At 37.6% G+C, this 20,192-nt stretch overlaps 1 protein-coding gene and 1 long non-coding RNA gene across 35 annotated transcripts in view; one reads left to right on the forward strand and one right to left on the reverse strand.

Annotated features, from left to right (window-relative positions):
• Window positions 1–1,558: 1,558 nt before the first annotated feature.
• On the reverse strand, window positions 1,559–6,954 carry LOC145981213 (uncharacterized). The gene is made up of 4 exons (XR_014440938.1): window positions 6,853–6,954; window positions 2,815–2,836; window positions 2,083–2,100; window positions 1,559–1,693 (listed from the first exon to the last, which is right to left on the reverse strand). It is a non-coding gene; the product is annotated as an uncharacterized LOC145981213 (long non-coding RNA).
• A 1,645-nt stretch (window positions 6,955–8,599) lies between these two features.
• LOC145981491 (uncharacterized) overlaps window positions 8,600–20,192 on the forward strand; it is a 79,681-nt gene continuing 68,088 nt past the window's right edge. For all 34 annotated transcript variants that reach the window (XM_083114720.1, XM_083114721.1, XM_083114727.1 and 31 more), the window contains exons 1-3: window positions 8,600–8,741; window positions 11,074–11,104; window positions 18,100–18,135. In XM_083114720.1, the coding sequence (XP_082970846.1) occupies window positions 8,664–8,741; window positions 11,074–11,104; window positions 18,100–18,135 (145 nt within the window). In that variant the 5' untranslated portion in view covers window positions 8,600–8,663. The remainder of the gene's footprint in view (window positions 8,742–11,073; window positions 11,105–18,099; window positions 18,136–20,192) is intronic.

Genomic DNA, 20,192 nt, shown 5'->3' on the forward strand with positions numbered 1-20,192 from the left:
ATTCCCGTAAAGCATAGTACTTTTTCTCCAAATGGATACACAGGGTGTGCATAAAGTCCCGGTACCATTACAAAAGAACATAGCTCGATCAGTACCTTCTTCTTCAGTTGGAAGGAATTCCAGTCAACCCCTCGTTGGTCCAAGGATGTTCGAATTCTTCTGGATAGGCATTTCCCTGGCAGGTAGATAGGCCGTTATGGACCTATTCCCTGGCCACCCTTGGATTTCTTCTGGGGGTATGTCAAAAGATTGTGTTTACAGCACTGCTGTTCTACATGTTGCTACTCTTCTAAGGAGAATAACTGATAGTATCCTGTTACTGGTGATATGTTGGGGCGTGTACGGGCAGAAGTGGATTACCGAACATTGAGGTGTATGGCATATAAACATAGAAAGTTGTAGCTTATTTTGTAATCAACAGCATTGTTCTATTGCATGTAGTTTCCGAGCTATGTTTTTGTAATCGTACCGGGACTTCATGAACACCCTGTACTGTATGAACAAAGTATTTCAGGGAAACGTGCAGTAACGATTAGAATCTCTCAGAAACCGACCCTTACCTCTCCTTTTTCCCTTCCGGGGCAGCTGTTCCTGAGTTGAGAACATTTCACGTGAGTATATCGGTTCCTGAATTGGGAACATTCCACGTGAAAATATCGGTTCCTGAAATGGGAACATTCCGTGTGAAAATATCTGTTCCTGAATTGGGAACTTTCCTTATAGTTCCTGAGTTGGGACATCACGGTGTAACTGTGTCCTACGGGTGATAGTAGTCGTTTCTCTTTTAAAGGCGTTAAAACATTTCAACTTTTAATGGATAAACAAATTAAATTTTATCAATATTGACGCAAACAAATACCACGATTTTCTTCGTACGTTTGCAATAATTTTCATAAGCTACCCGTTCAAAGAACTTATCGAGGACAGTTCTCTATTACTAATCTTTAACGCAAACATCCGCATAGCGTTGTGCCTGTACTACTATCACAACATAAAATTATTAACATTGAAAGAATTGAAAAATGGGAGGTAACGCTGGGTTTCGAAAGACTATTAAAAATAAGATTAGGTATTCAATCACCATCCTGATTACCTTCCTTTCACATAAATATAGAAGCTGGTCTGTGTTTCCAAGGAAAACTTTATTCCGAATAAATGAGTATTTGCAAATGATTAAATTATTTTATTTTGTACTTTCGGGAGAAGACCAGGCTTTCGCTAGTCTCGTCTCGAATTAAAAAAAAAAATCCCGTCTTATTTTCGAGACTGGATACTTGACGAAACTGGAAATGTCTTGTAACCAACATTAGCACCTTTCCATTATACAAAATGAAGGTGATTCCAAGATGGCGGCTATCCAATCAACAGTTACATGCCAAGGATCATGAAAAGATATGACCTTGAGTACCTGCCACGGTTCACGTTACAATAAACTATTCCAATTTCCTGTTGCAATGTTGCCGTCATTTGCCTCATAGATAAATGTATTTGAGTTGGACGTTTGAGTTGGACACCCAGTATTGTATACGTGTATGTTTCAGAATAAGGAAATATGAAATTTTTGCACCTAAATGCTTTTATTGCAGTGATAAGGAATACATTTTAACGGTGAGGTGAATAATATAGAAATAGTACTAATGCTGCATTGAAGTGGTCCATTTTTTCATCAGATGATATTCCTTCACGGATTCACCTAAAGTACAATTAGAGAAATGTTGTTATAAAAAATTCAAATTGTATCATTTTCGTTAGTCATTAGAGGCACGGAATTAACCTTACAATCAGTGTATAATCCATTTTGCATCAATCTCAAATTATGTTATTGCACGAATTCTATTTACTTCTTCCAAACTCAATATCAGAGGTTTCTCGCTCAAATTTTATATAAATTGTTGATATCATAGTTGGTAAATTTTGAAAATATGTTTCAAATAATTTCAGTTTTAATAAACTTTACGTGATTTCTTAAAATATGCTTGTTAGAAATTAGGCATTAAAAAAACGCATCTTCCATGTATTTCAACTTGTGATACACAATTTTTGAATCAAATAGTCTATGCTGTCTAACATAAGAACACTTACCTTAAACTGTGTAAAGACCTGAAAAGATATTAAGTTTTCTTAGTGTAAGTAAACTACCAACATTTGGTCTTATAATTTGAATTTTCTGCCACTTTTAGTCTATCCTGAAGATCGCAATGCATAGAAATAACATGAAATGTGCGGAAACCCCTCACAAAGTAACATTTATTATCAGTCCCGAATCGAACCGGAATTTCCGATAGGATGGTCGCTAGTGAACAACAATGGGAAATTCTATCCACATTCTGAAAGAAAATCTGAAATAAGAATCCACCTATTGGCTTACGAACATGTGCTCTCTGGAACCCCAGAAAGGAAAAGAAAAGTGCAAATATTCCGTGGAAATATTACATCAATGTTCCAAATAATTCTTACGCAATTTCGAGATAAAGTTTATAACATATAGTTCTTCTATAAGTCTTGAAGAGACTTTCGTGGTAGAGTCGCTCATTTTTGCTCGTGAATTTGAAACTCATTTTTGGATTAGAGTAGAAGTGTTTGATAACAACGTAAGATACGAAATTAAACATTAAAGTTTGTTGAACGTAAAATTTCTGTTGACATAGGGCTGGACTTGCAGTGCAATGTCCATTCACCAGGCAGGGCACAATTAAGCATATCAAATATACGTATATTTTGAACTTCGTAGTACAAATAATAACTTATCATATACTGAACGAAATTATGATCTTAAGAAATATGTTACATTAAGTATTTTTAAATAATAGTTACCCGCCAGTTCCTTTTCGATCGGCTGTAACATTTAATACTGAAATTAGTTAAGTCTACGTAGCATATTTTATAATACAACTAAGTATTTAACACACAAAAGCTTAGGAAATAAAGTAGAATTAATGCATTATCAGATCGATATAACTTGGACAGATTTCAGTGTATCATGTCTGGTTATGTACGTGCATTGCATGTTTTTATAATGAAAGTAAATTTTGGTGCGTTACAGCAAGTAACACGGAATTGTTGGGTTGAAATTAAACCTACATCATCCAACAAATGTTGTTGATGATCTATTGTTACACAGGGTGTTTCTCTGTTGGAGTTTATGAATTATAGTGTTTCAGATATAATAATAATTTTGATTTAATTGATTCATTGGTTGATGTAGTTTGTTTTACTTCGCTTTTTTGCCACTGTTAGCTATTTACGAAGATTGGAATGAGTGATGATATGATGAATGCACACTCACAACCACCCATGCCCAGGTGGACTGCTGCCGCCGAGATATAAAAATATATGTTATGGAAATAATGTTTGAAACAGGCATGATAGCCTGCATGGAACTTTTTAAAGTGGGGTCAAAACGAAATCAAGTTTTAGAGCTGAAGTGCTTATACTTTCTTTGAAGCAATAAGCATATAAATGACGACCACCGTGGCCAAGTTACGGGTTCGAATCCCGGCCTGGGCATCAGTGTTGTCCGTTAGGATCCCTTCGTCACTCGTCCTCATTGTCGTGATTAGTCAAAAGTTGCATAAAAGCGACCTTAAATTAAAGAAAATGAAGAAGCAGATATTGCATTTAAGTGCATTCGGTAAATATTTTAAAGGCATCACCTGAAATAAATTTGACAAAAAAAATCAGTGAGTGGTTTAGAAGGAGAAGAGAGAATGGGGCCACTCAGTAGTGTTTTGGCGGTGATGCTATCATTCGTAGCTTTTCCATTACCATCTACATATCGAGTGTGGTAATGCATTTCAAGATGGCGTACTTGAAACACCAAACGGGTGTAGCTTATCTGCTACTGTTGCTCTTATCTTATCATTATTCTCCTTCACCTCGCTGCTTGGTTCTTGGACCCTTTGTCCGGAAACATGGCAGTGTCCGAATTGGCAAGCGCTCCGTTCCGTTCTATCCCGTCCTTTTCATTGTCGTCCAAATCTACAAGGCAGTGCTGTTGCCACTTTTCATGCCATGTGTCACCCTTCCCGCTCTGTGGCGCAGGCGCACAGCACGGAAGCAGAAGGCAGACGACAACCAAACATCACAACGATTTCCACCTATGAGGGTTATTCGTGAGTAAAGGTAAAAAAAGGTAAAGTGCTCCCCTGTGCATAGGACCACGCCATGAAGGCGTATAAGGAGTATAGGGGTAACGTGAGTGGGGATGATGTGATCAGCATCACGCCCCTGACCGCCTTTACCCCCCAGGGTTTCCCCCAGGTACCCAGTTTATTCGACGCTGGGTAGGCGGCGGGGCCGCTCCCATCGTTAGAAAAGTTCCCGGATTTTCGGTTTAGATAATTTTCCTATGTAAATAAGTGAAATACAGATCGTTACCGAGCTTATTTTCTTACAAAAGATGGGATACAAAATGGATGACTTGAAATTTTTGAGTGATACAGAGAAACAAGGAACCTAGAAAAGATTGGCATTTTCACGGATCGTTTGGATGAAGATTTACGGAAAAATAGTAGGTATTTCCAAGACAATATTGATCTTCTACCAACAGTTTCGTGTTAAGACTTCTGCAGGTTGAAATAAAGCTGACATTAGTTATAAACATTGAAATACTTCAATTTTACAACAGCAAAATGTATGGCCTTTTATTTTTATCTCATGGCTTAGAGAGAGCGTATTCAGAAATTTTTGTAGGGATTAAGGCCAGTAATAAAAGTAGAATAGTAGAAAAAATAATAATTACAACTGTTATAAATGTTATACAATAAATAATTACTAAACTAATGAAATTAACATGTTGTATTCTAAATTTATTATTATTTACTTACTTGATAATTATATTAGAGTGCATATCCAGTACAACAATTACAGTACTGAAATGCACAGTTATTGTTATTTTATTATTAACTTTTCAATTGCCTTTCAAGAAAAAGACTTTAGAAATTAGTAAAAAATTTATTATAAAGTATATATTGATTACATTAAATTAAAAGATTTTATTTTTTGGAATTCGAGAATGATTATAAACAGTTAGTTTCAATCTTAAATATAGTAAACACTTGTGCGTTAGACAATTCTGCAAAGTGAAAGTGGTAATATGGCTGCCAGGCAATGGTCTACAGCGAGATGAAGCCATAAGTGTTTGCATGGGGGACAAGAGGATGGGAGGGAGGCAATGCCTTCCTAATCATGGACGTCCGCATGGAGGGACGAACAAGGCATTTTCCCATGGGACATAGTACCCGGTAATAATGTTGGCCCCTCAAAACAAAACACCACTTGAATTTGAAATTATCACATTAATGTAAATTACTACTATTGAAATCAAATTATACGTGTGAAATATATACTTTTAGTTGACATTCGATTTGTAAGGGAGGGATGTGGCCAACCTTAGACGGAAGCCAATTCTAGGGGGCAAACATTGAGGTAAAAGGAAGCAAGGTTAATAGAATCTAAGAGTAGCAGAACAATAGGATACTCACGATGGAATTAGTTTTCATGTCTTTCTTGCATTATTTCTTCCTGACGCCCAATAGCACCCGCAGGGTTTGCAAAGGGGCAATTGTCCCCCTCGATATCAAATTTTATTTTAAAATAATACATTGCGTAATATTTTCTTGCTCGCATATCTGCTTATCTTAGTCTTGTCAAGTTCAGAACCGCAGCTAGGGTAGATAGGCCTGAGTAAGCCCTGCACGCCGAATGATCTAAATTTTAAAAAAAAATGTAAAATAGAATGCCAAGGCTTTTGTCCCCTTCCTAATCTGAGGGTCTGCGTACGTCTATGGTTGAAGCGTTCTCTCTTGTCAGCAGATTGTCCAGGTCTTCCACCGCTGGCATCTGGCAGTCAGCCACCTGAGCTATATATACTGTGCGGGTGCAGCACAGGCGGGTGGCGAAAGTCTGAACTAACAGATGATGAGTCAAACACAAACGGCATATTTATGCTTTACCCAGGATCCCAAACCTTGTAAACGAGAATACTCTAAATATAACTGGTTATATTTTCACAGATAAAGATATATGTATTCGAAAGTTACTGTTCGTCATTCAAAAATAATTCAAACAAACAAACAAAAAATATTTCGTCGCCAAGTGGTTTTACGAAAAGGGTGTAATACTGCCGTCCAGAGATATTGCTGCGATTATTGAATCCACTCAGTAACGTCTTTTATGTCTATTGATGTGGTATTTATGTCGAAAATGCAATAGAAACTCAAGATAACAAAAAACATCTATAAACGATTTATCTCGTTGCTACGTACAGAATATATGTGGTAAATTTCTTAAGTGTTCATTGAAAAAGTACTCGTTTTGGTAGCGTTGTTCCTTCAGTAACCTCTTATATGCTAGGAATGAGTATAATAGTCAGGTATTTTCCAGAATCTACTTTTTATATAGATGTACATCATACTACGGTTTCCTAACCACTAGTAAAAGTAGAGCCACTCACTCGCGGCCAGTTCTCAATGTCGAAGCACTGAGGCTTCGCAGGTGGAAGGTTTTCTCGGAATCCATCGCTTCAGAGCAATGGTTCTAGAGAAGTGAGGCTTGAGAGCTGCTGAAATTTAGCAGTACCATCTCTTGTCTTTTCCTGGAAGCAAGATTTCGAGTGGTGTCTCTCTACACTTCCCAACGTATTATTTCGAAGCTTATTGCGAAGGGACGATCCCAGGGAGGTCCGTGCAGCTGTTTTCATGCCTTTTAATGAAGATCTGCTTATATATCTTTATCTGTGGTATTATCAACTCAAAGATTTGAGACAATTTGTGATGAATTTTAAAGACAATATTAATGTGACGTAACATTTAAGAATAACCTTTGAGAATGTGAAAGCGATATTATACTTACATCCCTCTTTTGTTTAGCTGTAGCTGCTGCACCCATTCCAGCGATAAAAAGCATCATCAGAACAAGAGCAGTAACTAACTGCAGTTTCGCCATGATGTCTGTTGAATGTATGACGCGTTTCCAAACGTGAAGTCTGTATTTATAGGTATACTACTCCTACACGAATGACCTAGAAATTTCCTGTGTTGAAAGTCATATGGAACGGAAGCGTTCACAGTAGATGACTACCGGGAACAAATGCACATTTAGCTTATATAAACGGCTATTACATAACTTAAGAATTATATAATTTCGATGCCCACACATCCTAAATATTTGCCAAATGATTTTCACAAATTAATATTAAATTTGCAGACCAGCAAAATATCAAATACGTTCATATAACCCGTGGCGCAATAGCCCGTAGGGGCCAGGCCTACCGCCCTCACTCCAACCTGCCTAGGTGGAAGATCCAACTAGATACAGGGTGACGTGTGGTCAGCACGACGAACACCCTTTCGTTGTAGGATTTCAAGACTGGGTCACGATACTCATTCATAGCTCTCCAATATCCTCACGGTGGTGAGGGCTACTGGTCCCATATACAGGCCGAAATCTCTGGAGAAAAGTTGTTACGCTTCCCCAGGAGACTTGATCCTTACTCTCGTCCTGTAGCCCGATTTTTCACATCTCCACAGGGCAAGCCACCTAATGTTAAGACACCATTTTCTACAATTTTCCATCTGTTTCAATAGAAACGTTGAGATTTGTACTCTATACCAGGAATATGTGGAGCAAGACCGCACATAGCGGCAGAGAAGGGGGGTAAAATGGGTAGAGCGGAACAGTACACGCTGCTGCAAATTCTAGTACCTACATTCGCTTCCCCCTCTACGTAATCCCGTCACCTCTAACGTATTCATTGGTGGAGCCGTCTTGCGTCACTACTTGCGCAGATACTTGTTTTCGCTCCCAAGCTCCACAGATACCCGGGACAGAGTATTATTTTTGTTCGTGAATAGGTATAAGCAGTGCTTTTTCTGAAGATAGATACATAAGGGTCATCAAGAATGAAGAATCGCAACCCCAATTCTGCCTTAGGTTCATTCGTGTGGGACACACTTCCTTCATTCAATTTGAGGTTTAAGTCCACTTTATGCGCAACTGGACTAATCGAGACTGGACCTACAGTTTATAAAGTATCAACTTTCTGGATTCCAGAATAGACCAGCAATAATTGTATTTGTAATAATTGTATTTGTAACATATTGTATTTACTTACATGGAAGCTCAAATAAATTTTGTGAATACATAAAAGAGGGAACCGTAATTCAGAGAAGACTGACAACCTGGTTTTTATTTGAAGTCACCAGGGCATAAAGCACATACCCCTGAATGTATGCGGGAGGAGGCGGGCTTGTCAGGGGTTTCAACCTTTATATACCTACAGTTTATAGTGGGATCCATACCACCGTGTGCCTCCACTCTCGGGAGCCCTTGATTTCAAGGTGACAACGTTACCACTGCGCCATGGGGGATGCTTCATTCAATATATTTGGATATTACTATAATAGCATAGCAACACACCTACTCGCCCCAGTCGCTCTGAAGGTTGCTGAAGGACATAGGAATAATCCGTGATAGTCATCAGCGTAGGTGGTTCCATTTCATTTAAACAAAGGAAAAAGCTATTTGTTAAATGATTCGAAAGGCCCACATGTCTCAGAAATCCATTACATTTTCCTGCTCTACTTTCCTATAAAAACCCACTTCGCTTGACCTCAAGTCCTTCATCAACTGATTCGTTCACAGCTGCACACATTCTGAGCACGATGAGATTCTGCGTGATGTTCATTCTGCTGGCAGCTTCTTTCGTCTTCCTGTTAAGCCGAGACATGGTTGAGGTCCAGGTGAGTAGAAAATTGCATTGCACAACTCTCGATGCATTTTGGTTGATATAGAGCAGCGGCTCTCATTGTACCCTTTATAACTAAACGTCTAATGTACCCCCTACCATAGGTTTTCTTTTAATGGGTTTGAGGATTCCTTTTGGCTACCTGATTAGTGTGGCTTTATTGATATGTTGCAGGCGTGTATCTGCAATAAAGCAAAATGGCTTTCAACCTGTATGTTGAAAGATTGTGAACATATAAACATTAGAATCCTATGTTTATTTTACGGCTACAATCTTTATAATAGTCACAAAAATAAAAAAAAATGTGAAACACATGTATGCTAAGACGTGTATATATATATGGGCCTCCCGATGGAGCAGTATTAGCGTCGTCGCCTTGTAATCAAGGGGTCCTAGGTTCGATACCCGGCTAAGGCATATAGAGGTTCGGATCCCACTCTCAACTGTATGTCCAGTCCCGATTAGCCTTACTGTGCATAAAGTGGACTTAAACACCAACTCAATCAACACCAACTAAGAAGTATATAAAATACTAATTTTCATATATTTTACCAAATTTACTGAAAAAGTGTAAAGTACAAAATTACGTTTGTAAACAAACCGTAAAGCATAATTTTGGAGTTTTTATTGGCAATCCTCATCCTCAGAGTTTCTAGTGACAAGGATGCGTCTGCATAGACTGACACAGTTTCTTGGTGATATCGGCTTGTTCACTGGAAACCTTCAAGCGGAGATTCGGTTCCAAAATTAATGTATTATATACTTCGAAGGAGTATTTTATTTCAAATCACATGAAACAAAGATAAGAGTGTCAGTGACAAGATCAGCTATATATTATTGTAAGTGTTCAAGGTAAGAAGTTTGCTCCACACACCTGCAGTTTGAAAACCACTTATATAGAACAAAGAACACCAGTCATACAATATCTTTGGAATGATTGCTGTTTGCATCCATTGCTAAGGCTTCTTTATAGTAAAGCGTATTCCAGAAGTTTCTGATGAATTCCAATCATTATGAACTCAAGACGTGTTGAGGGTAGCAACTTAAGATGTTCTGCACTGCAATTATCAACTGAAAAAGATTTTATACACTCCTCTATGTGTCTGTTGTAGTCGTAGCAACGCCGAGAGTGTGTCTGTTCAGAAAAATATTTTAGGTGCAATACAGTACAATGCTGATTGATAGATGGAATTGATTTTTTTACATCTCTTTTCTGCAACTTTAGGATCAATAGACAATCAAATATACACTAAACTCAGTCAGAGACTTCTGGAACACCCTGTATGCTCATATAGGATTCACGTGAATGCACGCTGATGTATTTTTCACAACGCGTACTAAGCTCTTGTTAATGAAGCGCAAATGCATTTGAGTTAGATTCGTCTACGTGAGCCGTCGTTTAAAAATATTTTAGCCACTTGTAGACATGTAAGTAGACAATAGTCAAATTTACATACAAACCTGTTCAGGAAGAAGTGGCATTTATTTGAACTGTCAAGTTGTGATATATAACTGTTACCAAAAGAGTAAGAATCTGTTCACTGAAACAAAATGGAAATTTATCACAAACTCTAGGCGTATGAGGATTGTGATCTATTAATTCACTGAAAGTAACTGCCCATAGTACAGGGTGTCTAAAATGTCACGCAAGAGATTTTAAACGCACCTAACGTTTGTACAAAGAGAGATAGAAACATGAAATTTTCACTGGATGTTAACTCTATGTGGATATTTTTTTAAAAAAGATATTAAACAAGAATATTATGCCCTACATGAAAGTTCGGTATGCGGAAAAATTTACTAAGGTGTAAGAAAGATTTCATTCCAAGTTAAAGTAATAACAAACGTGAATCATAAGCAGCTGTGCAAAATGTCGATCTGTATCAATGGTCTGTGTCAGTATTCATCGAGTTAATAGCTAGTGTAATTTTCTGTCTCTATCCCTCTTTCTACAGAAGTTAAGTACTTTCAAAACTCGGTTGCGATAATTTTCGAACAACCTGTAGAAACTACACATAACGGTTTCACTTTTTAAACTTCAAGTAAGTAAAGCTTGAACGCCTTGAATGGATTTTGTATTCTTAAGAGTTTAGAGTCCAGACATTTCCTAGACAGATAAATCGATATAAAGTTTCATAACTGAATTGAATGAAATTCTAATAGCTCAGTAGCATGGAGAAGAGCTCAACTATTCTTACTAAATGTTACACTATCAATGTTAGTTTGTATCTTCCATTAGTACATTATTAATGTTAGTTTCTATATTGTATTAGTACTGTAGTTATTCTTGTTCTGAACTAACGTTACTTATTTTTCTATATTTGCAGGGCGCGCCTCAGTCTAAACCTAAGGCAATAAGTGAGTTCAATAGCAAATTTTCAACGACAATTTCTATCGTAGATTTAGGAAAAACACAACGCCTTTCAGGCAAGAATGTATTTCAATATCTAGGTGTCACCTTTGTATTGCTGATGACTGTACACTTATATGTATTCATATATTTAATGTTTAACATCGGTGTCTGGATAATGCATTAATGTCCTATCATATGAGTTCACTGAATCGCTTCTGTCTGATCTGAATGTGCACAAATGTTTTTACTCCAGTCATGTAAAAAGCAATGTTCCTGAAGTTCCTAATCGGATTTACTCCAGTTTCACCGAATCTCATTTCGCCGATTCCCGTTTCACCGAATAACCAGAGACAAATACCTCACCTGAGGGAAATTTTCGTCAAGAACGGAAATTTCCGGGAATACCGGATATGGATCGGATAATTGAATCATTCCACCGAATATCTGTGTATCGCACTTTTCGGAATGTGCTGAGTTACCAGTGCAATCATGCTTCGGCCCTGCGGCTATAGTCTCCAAGCTGGCCAATCATAAGGTCGGATGTTGCCTAAAAATTGATACTATGTTTGCTAAGCGTTTATGTTTTTTTCTTCTGTAGGGCAGTAACATACAGCAGGTTGTATCCGTTGTTCTCGCATTTACTGAAATGTGCCATAGAGCTTATTCGGTTCAATGCTTCAATTATATAATTAACTGTTTTATTTCTGTAAACATTTTCAGATCAAATCAGTTAAATATTGGCATTTTGTATCGCCAAGTAAAAACTTTCACTTTCAGGTAAACATCCTTTCAAAAATGGTTTGCTGAAATCCATCAGTTACCATACCGTTGGCTCTTTTTATTTCGAATTCCAACGGGACACGACGAAAAGATTAGAAATTTCCAAATTTCGAATTAAAAAACTTTTCATTAAAGATAATTTCAAAGGAAATATACCCCGGAAGTATCCTCTCACAAACAGCCACTTGGATTCACTAGATCACTAATTCAGCGGTCTCTGGGAGCTATGTTCGAACTGAAGGGTGGAAGACAATCAGGGAAAGAAAATTTCCCCCTCTAATTGTGTACTCTATTATCATTTGGGATGGCATGACCATCAATCACTGCTTGCGTCATAAATTCGAGATTAATATTTACGATTTGCAAAAAAATACAGGCATGGCATTTTAAATCTCTCACATTACTTAATGACTTATCTTAGGCAAGGAACATTATTTGCATGATATATAAACAATCTGTGACAACACTCAAGAAGAATTATTTTTTCTGATAAAATACCTGCCTTTTTTAACATGAATATTTTGAATTTGCAAACAAACTTTTTGGATTCTTTCCAACTTCGGCTGACCTCTTTCAGTTGCAGTTTCAGTTGTGAGTTTTCAGATTCTTACTTGCCAAATTATGCAAACTAAAAAATAAACGGAAGAAGCCCAACAAAAGAAACATGGTAAACTACTAACCCCTCTCCAAAAGCATTTTACGAATAAATTTCAACTCTACCTACAGGGACGACATTTCTGCGACAAAATTTTCTCAAATGCTGCATCATTCATAAAACAAAATCTGTTGCGGAAATTGGATGCCAAACCTGGGGAAATGGAAGGGGAGGAGGACAGTTTAATCTCTCTTTGTAGTCAAGGCTCAGCATTAAGAGCCCGTAGTGCATGTGCAAAAGAGGGACTACCCAAGCACGACACCCTTGTTGCCGCCACTGATCTATGGTCAGTCTGCATTTTCTTCACTTAAAAGAATCCCTGGGTGAAAAAGGGGCATAACGGCATTCAAGTGAGGTGCTGATGACATCCTCTACAATATATCCGACAATCGAGAATGTAGGACGCCCTAAATCTACACACTCGTCTGCTTTCATGTTACATTGCAAAGTGCAGAAAAGTGACTGATATAAAAAAAAAAAAACACATTTTAAAATGGAAGTGAAGTTTTATTAGAAACGTATCATCCAGTTCCTACATGTGAAATCTTTTATATAAGAAGCGTAATTTTGTTGAGGAACATGTTTCTTAATTGCCATAGTTGAAATTATTCTTGTAAATTCATTTAAATTGAAAATTATTACATTTCAATGCAGAAGCTGCTAAATCAAGTCAAGGTAAATTTTTTAATTTATCTATACTTTTTTACACTATCTTCACGAAGATTGTTTTATTGCAAGGAAAGGACAGATATATCGTAGGACAAGTATCAGATTCATCAGTAATAATTACCAGTGTTAACTCTATGCATTCCATTTAACATGCATTATACAGGGTGTCGCAAAACTCTTTCAACAACGCTTGGGTGCTGGTAGATATCATAAAAACAAGTAACTTTTCCCTATAAAGTTTTCCTCGAAAGCGCTTAGTTTCTGCGCTATAAGCGCTTAAAACCTATCCTGTACGTATGCAACCCAACACAGCAAACGCTTGCTCTGCCATAACTACCAGGGGCGCGTCGCAGGGTATCTACTAGCGTTCCTCGTTAAGAGGGACGACTTCAAAACAACAACTTGGGAGTCTTGCCTGAGCAACATCCAAAACATTAATGATACTTACGATGTTGTAAGAAGCAGTGACAGTATTTATAAACTGACCAAGACAAATAATGGGCAGACTGAAATTCAAGATTACTCATTCCAAAATATCTCCATAATTGATTGATTGATTGATTTGGTTTATTTTAATTCACTTTTCTGCCACCTTTGGTTAATCGCGAAGATGAGGATGATATAATGAAATAACAAATGACACCAATGTGTAGGCCAGGATTTAAACCCGATAAACCGGTGCCGTAGCGATCTGTGCTAACCACATCACCACGGAGTGTTTCTTCGTGTATTATGCGATATCAATAATTGCAAGGGACCTATTTCAGTTGCAGTTTCAGTTGTCAGTTTGTAGATTCGTGCTTGCCAAATTATGCAAATGGAAAAAATCGAAAGAATCCCAACAAAAGAAACATGGTAAATAACTGTCCCCCTCCCCAAAAGCCTTTTTCGAATAATTTTCAACACTATCTACAGGGACGACCCTCCTATGACGAAATTTTCTGAAATGCTGCATCATTCACACATCCAAATCTGTTGCGGCATTTGGATGCCAAAACTAGGGAAAAAGAAGGGGATGATGAAATGAATGCTACATTTGCAACTTATACGGATGTCACTTGTGCCTCTGCAGCACCATGTTCACCGAACTGTGACTCATATCACATTGAATTGCAATACGACGTATGCGTTGCTACGGTGACATCGAGAAAGAGGCCAACACTACCGTAGCTTGTGCTTCATCCGTGACTCTCCGCGATCGTCCAATACGCGGTCTGTCCAAGACCGTCCCCGGCTCCTTCAATTTGGTTAATAACTGTGGCACCGGAACATGTGACTCAGTTTGACGTTCTGGATGACGCAGGTTGAAATCGGCAGCCACTGAACGGGCAATTCTCCAACCCCACAGTTTGACGATCTGGATGCGTTCCTCAGTTTATAACGGCATGGTTCAGCACCGGCAACAAACAGGAAAACATCACTTTCATTGCCCAATAATTTTTCCCCAAATGAAGTTACATGAAATCTGATATCAGATTTGACATACTGACGAAATTCTAGCATATGGTCATGTTTCACATGATCCACATATTAATTTAATTAAAAAAAAATTGAATTCAAGATGGCGGAACGAAGATGGCGGGCGTCCGCGTGACATACTCCAAAAGATGTCCTCCTGGGCCTATTTTGTATCGCCTATATAACATTTAAAAAAAAACATCACTGCGGATTTTACAAGGGGACATCTTTGTATCACATTTTGAAAAAAGGAAAGAAAACTTCACTGCCGATATTACAAGGGGTGGAAAGGGACTTCTGATACATCTGTACACCAGCGATTTCCAAGAGTATGTAGAAAATCTTCAGTTCCCTTTCTAAATTGAAATTAGAACAATCAAATTAATACTATGTAATAAATTATGAAAGAATAAATATTGCAAATGAAGTTCACATTTTAACTCTGTAAATTAACTTTCACTCATTGTAGATTTTATTAATGTTGACTGTAATAAAATCAATATGGGTAAATTAATAATACGTATCGGGCCAACTTATTTCAGTTGTCAGTTTGTAGATTCGTGCTTTCCAAATTATGCAAAGGGAAAAAATCGAAAGAATCCCAACAAAAGAAACATATTAAATAACTGACCCCTCTCCCCAAAAGCCTTTTTCGATTAATTTTCAACTCTATCTACAGGGACGACTCTCCTATTACAAAATTTTCTGAAACGCTGCATCATTCACACATCCAAATCTGTTGCGGCATTTTGATGCCAAAACTGGGGAAAAGGAAGGGGAGGAGGACAGTTAATTTTTTCCTATTAGTCAAGGCCCATTAAGAGCCCATTGTGAAGGTGCATAAGAGGGACAACTACCCAAGCACCACACTGTTGTTGAAGCAACTGACCTATGGTCCCTCTGCATTTTCTTCATTTGGAAGAATTCCTGGGAGGGAGAGGGGAATAAAGGCGTTAAATTGTGGTGCTGATGACATCTTCTCCACTATATCCGACATCGAGAATGTAGGAAGTCCTAACTCTACACACTCGTGTGCTTTCATGTGAGATTGCAATGTGGAGAGAAGTGTCTGATATAAAAAGAAATCATTTCAATTAGGAAGTGAAAGTTTTATTAAATACGTATCATACAATTCCTACATGTGAAATCTTTATTATAAGAAGCGTAATCTAGCTAATTTAGGAACATGTTTCTAAATTGCCATAGTCGAAATTATTCTTGTAGAAAACGTTTAAATTGAAAATTAATAAATTGAAATGTAGAAGCTGCTAATTCAACTCAACGTAAAATTTTGAATTTATCTATAATTTTTTACACTATCTTCACGAAGATTGTCTTATTGCAAAGAAAGGACAGATTTATCGTTGGACAAGTATGAGATTCGTCAGAAATAATTACCAGTGTCAACTCTATGCATTCCATTTATCATATGCATTATATATACGTGCATATGCTTTCAATATACATATGTATGCACAATGTGTTTATTATTTCAGGGACACAGAAGAACACCGTACTATAAAATTCAACGGAGATGTAGCAAATGTTCCATTTTGTGTTTTTAAATTTGAAACAAAGATGAACACATTAATATTACAATATACAGGATTTATCAGAAGTCCTTTACCATTCACTGTATTTTCATTGAATTTGATATGGACGATACATAATAGTCTTAGGGTGTCACGTTTTGGAGTGTCATGCGGACGGCCGTCATCTTCGTTCCGCCATTTTGAATTCAACTTTTCTATTCAAAATAATCGGTGGATCATGTGATAAATGACCATATGCTAGAATTTCGTAAGGATGTCAAATCTGAAATAAAATTTCATGTATCTTCATTTGTCGAAAAGTTATTGGCAACGGAGAGTCATATTTATTTGTTACAGAATGTGCTCTACATGTTGTTTGTGTTGGGCAATGCACGTTTGAAGACGCTTCTCTCAATGTCTGTGGACACCGAGCAAGGTATCTGGTGAAATTTGCTCAAAGGCAGCCATGATACGTTGTTTCAGATGACGAAGATCACGAATTTTCACACCACAAAATATAACCCTAACGTGTTAACAAAGGGAGAAGTCTATTAGCGTTAGGTCTTGTGGTCGGGCATGGAATTCAACGGGCGCACGTCCACCAATCCATTCCCCAGGAAATTGTTCATCAAGGTACTGAAGCACATGGACGCCATAATGTTGAGGCGCACCATCTTGTTGAAAGAACCTGTGAAATGGACCATCTTCCGACATCAGAGCTGGCAGTATCTGTTCCTGTAGCATCCTCAGGTATCACTCCGCATATAAATTTCCTTGGATGAAAAAAGGAACCTTTATCCGTGTCCCCCATAGCCTATGCGTGCCGACACCATAATCTTTGCTTCACAGGTCATTTTGGTGTGATCTGTCCATGCAGGGTTGTCGGTCGAGCAATGTCGCATGTTCTGCCTATTCACCTCCCCATTTCCGTAGAAGTTCACTTCATCGGAATGGAGTATCTGCATACCAACTTTGGACATAGCAGTATTTGCGCAATAGCCCACTCGCAGAACGGAACGCGGCAATTTTGATCGTCCTCGGAGAGGTGTTGCTGCATTTGCACCTTATACGGACGTCACTTGTGCCTCTGTAGCACCATGTACACCGAACTGTGACTCATATCACATTGAATTGCAATACGACGTATGCGTTGCTACGGTGACATCGAGAAAGAGGCCAACACTACCGTAGCTTGTGCTTCATCCGTGACTCTCCGCGATCGTCCAATACGCGGTCTGTCCAAGACCGTCCCCGGCTCCTTCAATTTGGTTAATAACTGTGGCACCGGAACATGTGACTCAGTTTGACGTTCTGGATGACGCAGGTTGAAATCGGCAGCCACTGAACGGGCAATTCTCCAACCCCACAGTTTGACGATCTGGATGCGTTCCTCAGTTTATAACGGCATGGTTCAGCACCGGCAACAAACAGGAAAACATCACTTTTATTGCCCAATAATTTTTCCCCAAATGAAGTTATATGAAATCTGATATCAGATTTGACATACTGACAAAATTCTAGCATATGGTCATGTTTCACATGATCCACATATTAATTTAATTAAAAAAATTTGAATTCAAGATGGCGGAACGAAGATGGTGGGCGTCCGCGTGACATACTCCAAAAGATGTCCTCCTAGGCCTATTTTGTATCGCTTATATCACATATAAAAAAAAACCATCACTGCAGATTTTACAAGAGGAGTGAAGTGACTTCTGATACACCTGTATTTTCTTATATATTGCAAATTAACGGACTAAATTTCTTGTATTTTACTTAAATTCAAAGCAATTTTAAGAATTATCCAACACAATTCACGGAATTTAGTGTAACTACATCCCGTTACTTGTCAAATTTAAAGAACGCTTTACATGTAATAACAACTAAAATTAAATATTTATTTCAGATAAACCGCCTACCACTACACCAGCGATTTCCAAGAGTATGTAGAAAATCTTCATTTTCCCTTTTATATTAAAATTTGTACAATCAAATTAATACTATGTAATAAATTATGAAATTATTAAATATTGCAAATGAAGTTCACATTTTAACTCTGTAAATTAACTTTCACTCATTGTAGATTTTATTACTGTTGATTGTAATAAAATCAATATGGGTAAATTAATAATACGTATCGGATTGAATTGAGTGTAGTTTTTTTATCGGGTATTGTAGTATATTACAGTAGTATAAAAGTATATACTACTGGGTCGATAAATGATGAACCCCCCTCAGGCAGATTTGGCTACACTTAAAACTTGCTCAACATGCCCATATGAGCTTTTTGCTCAAGTGTGGTACTCCGTCTAATCCAAGATTTTTGTAAAAATGCCCTCGGGAAGTTCCTGTGAAATGATGAGCCCCCTCAGATTGATTTGTCCACACTTACGAAAGGCACTTCTGTCAGATTGTTGTCCATAAGCTTGTTAAAAATATGCCCCTCTTGATATTTTTTTTTGGCTACACTTAAAACTAGGCCAAACGTATTAACACACACACACACACACACATATATTTACTTCCGGTTTAAGTTTAATTATACACCAGGCTCAACTTGTGTAATAAGCAGAGCTCTTCTAGAATTGCTCTGTGACTCTTTCATTTCTTACATCATAAACATATGATTTTTCACCTATGAGAATAACACTACGTATGGTGTCATCAGGGAGTGTATCGTGGAATTCACAGATAATTTTAATGTTTGTCCTGTCATTAACCACAACTTGTTTCCTTTTTGAAGTGTTGATGACAAACATGGGTCTCTGTGCTTTGAATTCATCTGGTGTGTAATACATGTCAGTATTGCCAGTAGTGACCCTTTTGTATGCTGTAAATGCTTCATATAATTTGAGGAAATCATCCTTGGACATGTTTAAATTATAATTTTCTCTAGGAAATACCTCATTTCTGCCATTTTTAAGATATATGTTCTTGATGTTGCAGTTATCAAATTTACTTGAATTTTTTTCCTGATTATTGTGTCTTCCAGTCTGAAACAGTACCACCACAAAATCCGGCATGTCATATTGTATACTGGAGAATGAATTTGTAGCATCAAACTCATAATAAGTACCAGCGGCAGGCTTCTGTACACATTGATATGTATAAAATTGTAAAGGAATCTGTGGATTTTTTATTATATCTGCTTTGTATTTAAGAGCATAACTGGCTTCATATTCAAAAACCGGGATTCTTAGCTCCATAGTCTGAATAATGCATTTGCCTTCATCAGGTAGGGTATTAGGCAGAGCTGCCCCGGTAGAGTTTATTGCACTGTACCTCATCAAAACATTATTATCATTGGCAGCTCTTCTAAATGTGATTCTTAAACCACCCTTCCACATAATATCTTTGTAATCTGACAAGAATCCTGGCAACAGGCGCATAGGGAACAGCACTGTGTGGCTTTTAGATATAATTTTATCACCAGCCTCAAATCCACCTATTTTGTAGTAAGAAGCCTCGGTTTTGGATAATTTTAGTGTGGCCAAAGCTGTGGAGGTAATGCCGGGATAATCCACTCTGTTTATAACAACACCATGTTTTCTGATCTCAATTTCAGAGAACAGACGCGGCACAAAATTGTCCACCAATCTTATATTTGAATTTGCCGGATAATCTGTTCCATCGAGCTTTACAACATCAAATTTGATGTATAGATCTGCTCTGTGGGGGTGTATAAAGCCATCCCCTACATCAAGATCAACCTCAATTTCTGTGTTGGGTTGATTTAAATTTGCAAATGTCCTCCTGTTTGGGGGGAATGATTGTAGCTCATAACTCTCAATATTTTCCATTTTTTTTGTATGTATTTTTATTTAAATATTAATGTCTATGATTGCAGTTGTTGTGGCTCCAGCACAATCAACTAATTCTTCTTTTTCATTAGTGACCATCAACTCAATGTAATCTATTATATTATGGCACACAGGAAAATATAATGTTGGGGATGGAGTGTAGATGATGGGCTCCATAAATTCAGAGTTAGGTTTAAAT

Source organism: Lepisma saccharinum, chromosome 29 (assembly GCF_977018435.1).
Source record: "Lepisma saccharinum chromosome 29, izLepSacc3.1, whole genome shotgun sequence".
Taxonomy (NCBI): domain Eukaryota; kingdom Metazoa; phylum Arthropoda; class Insecta; order Zygentoma; family Lepismatidae; genus Lepisma; species Lepisma saccharinum.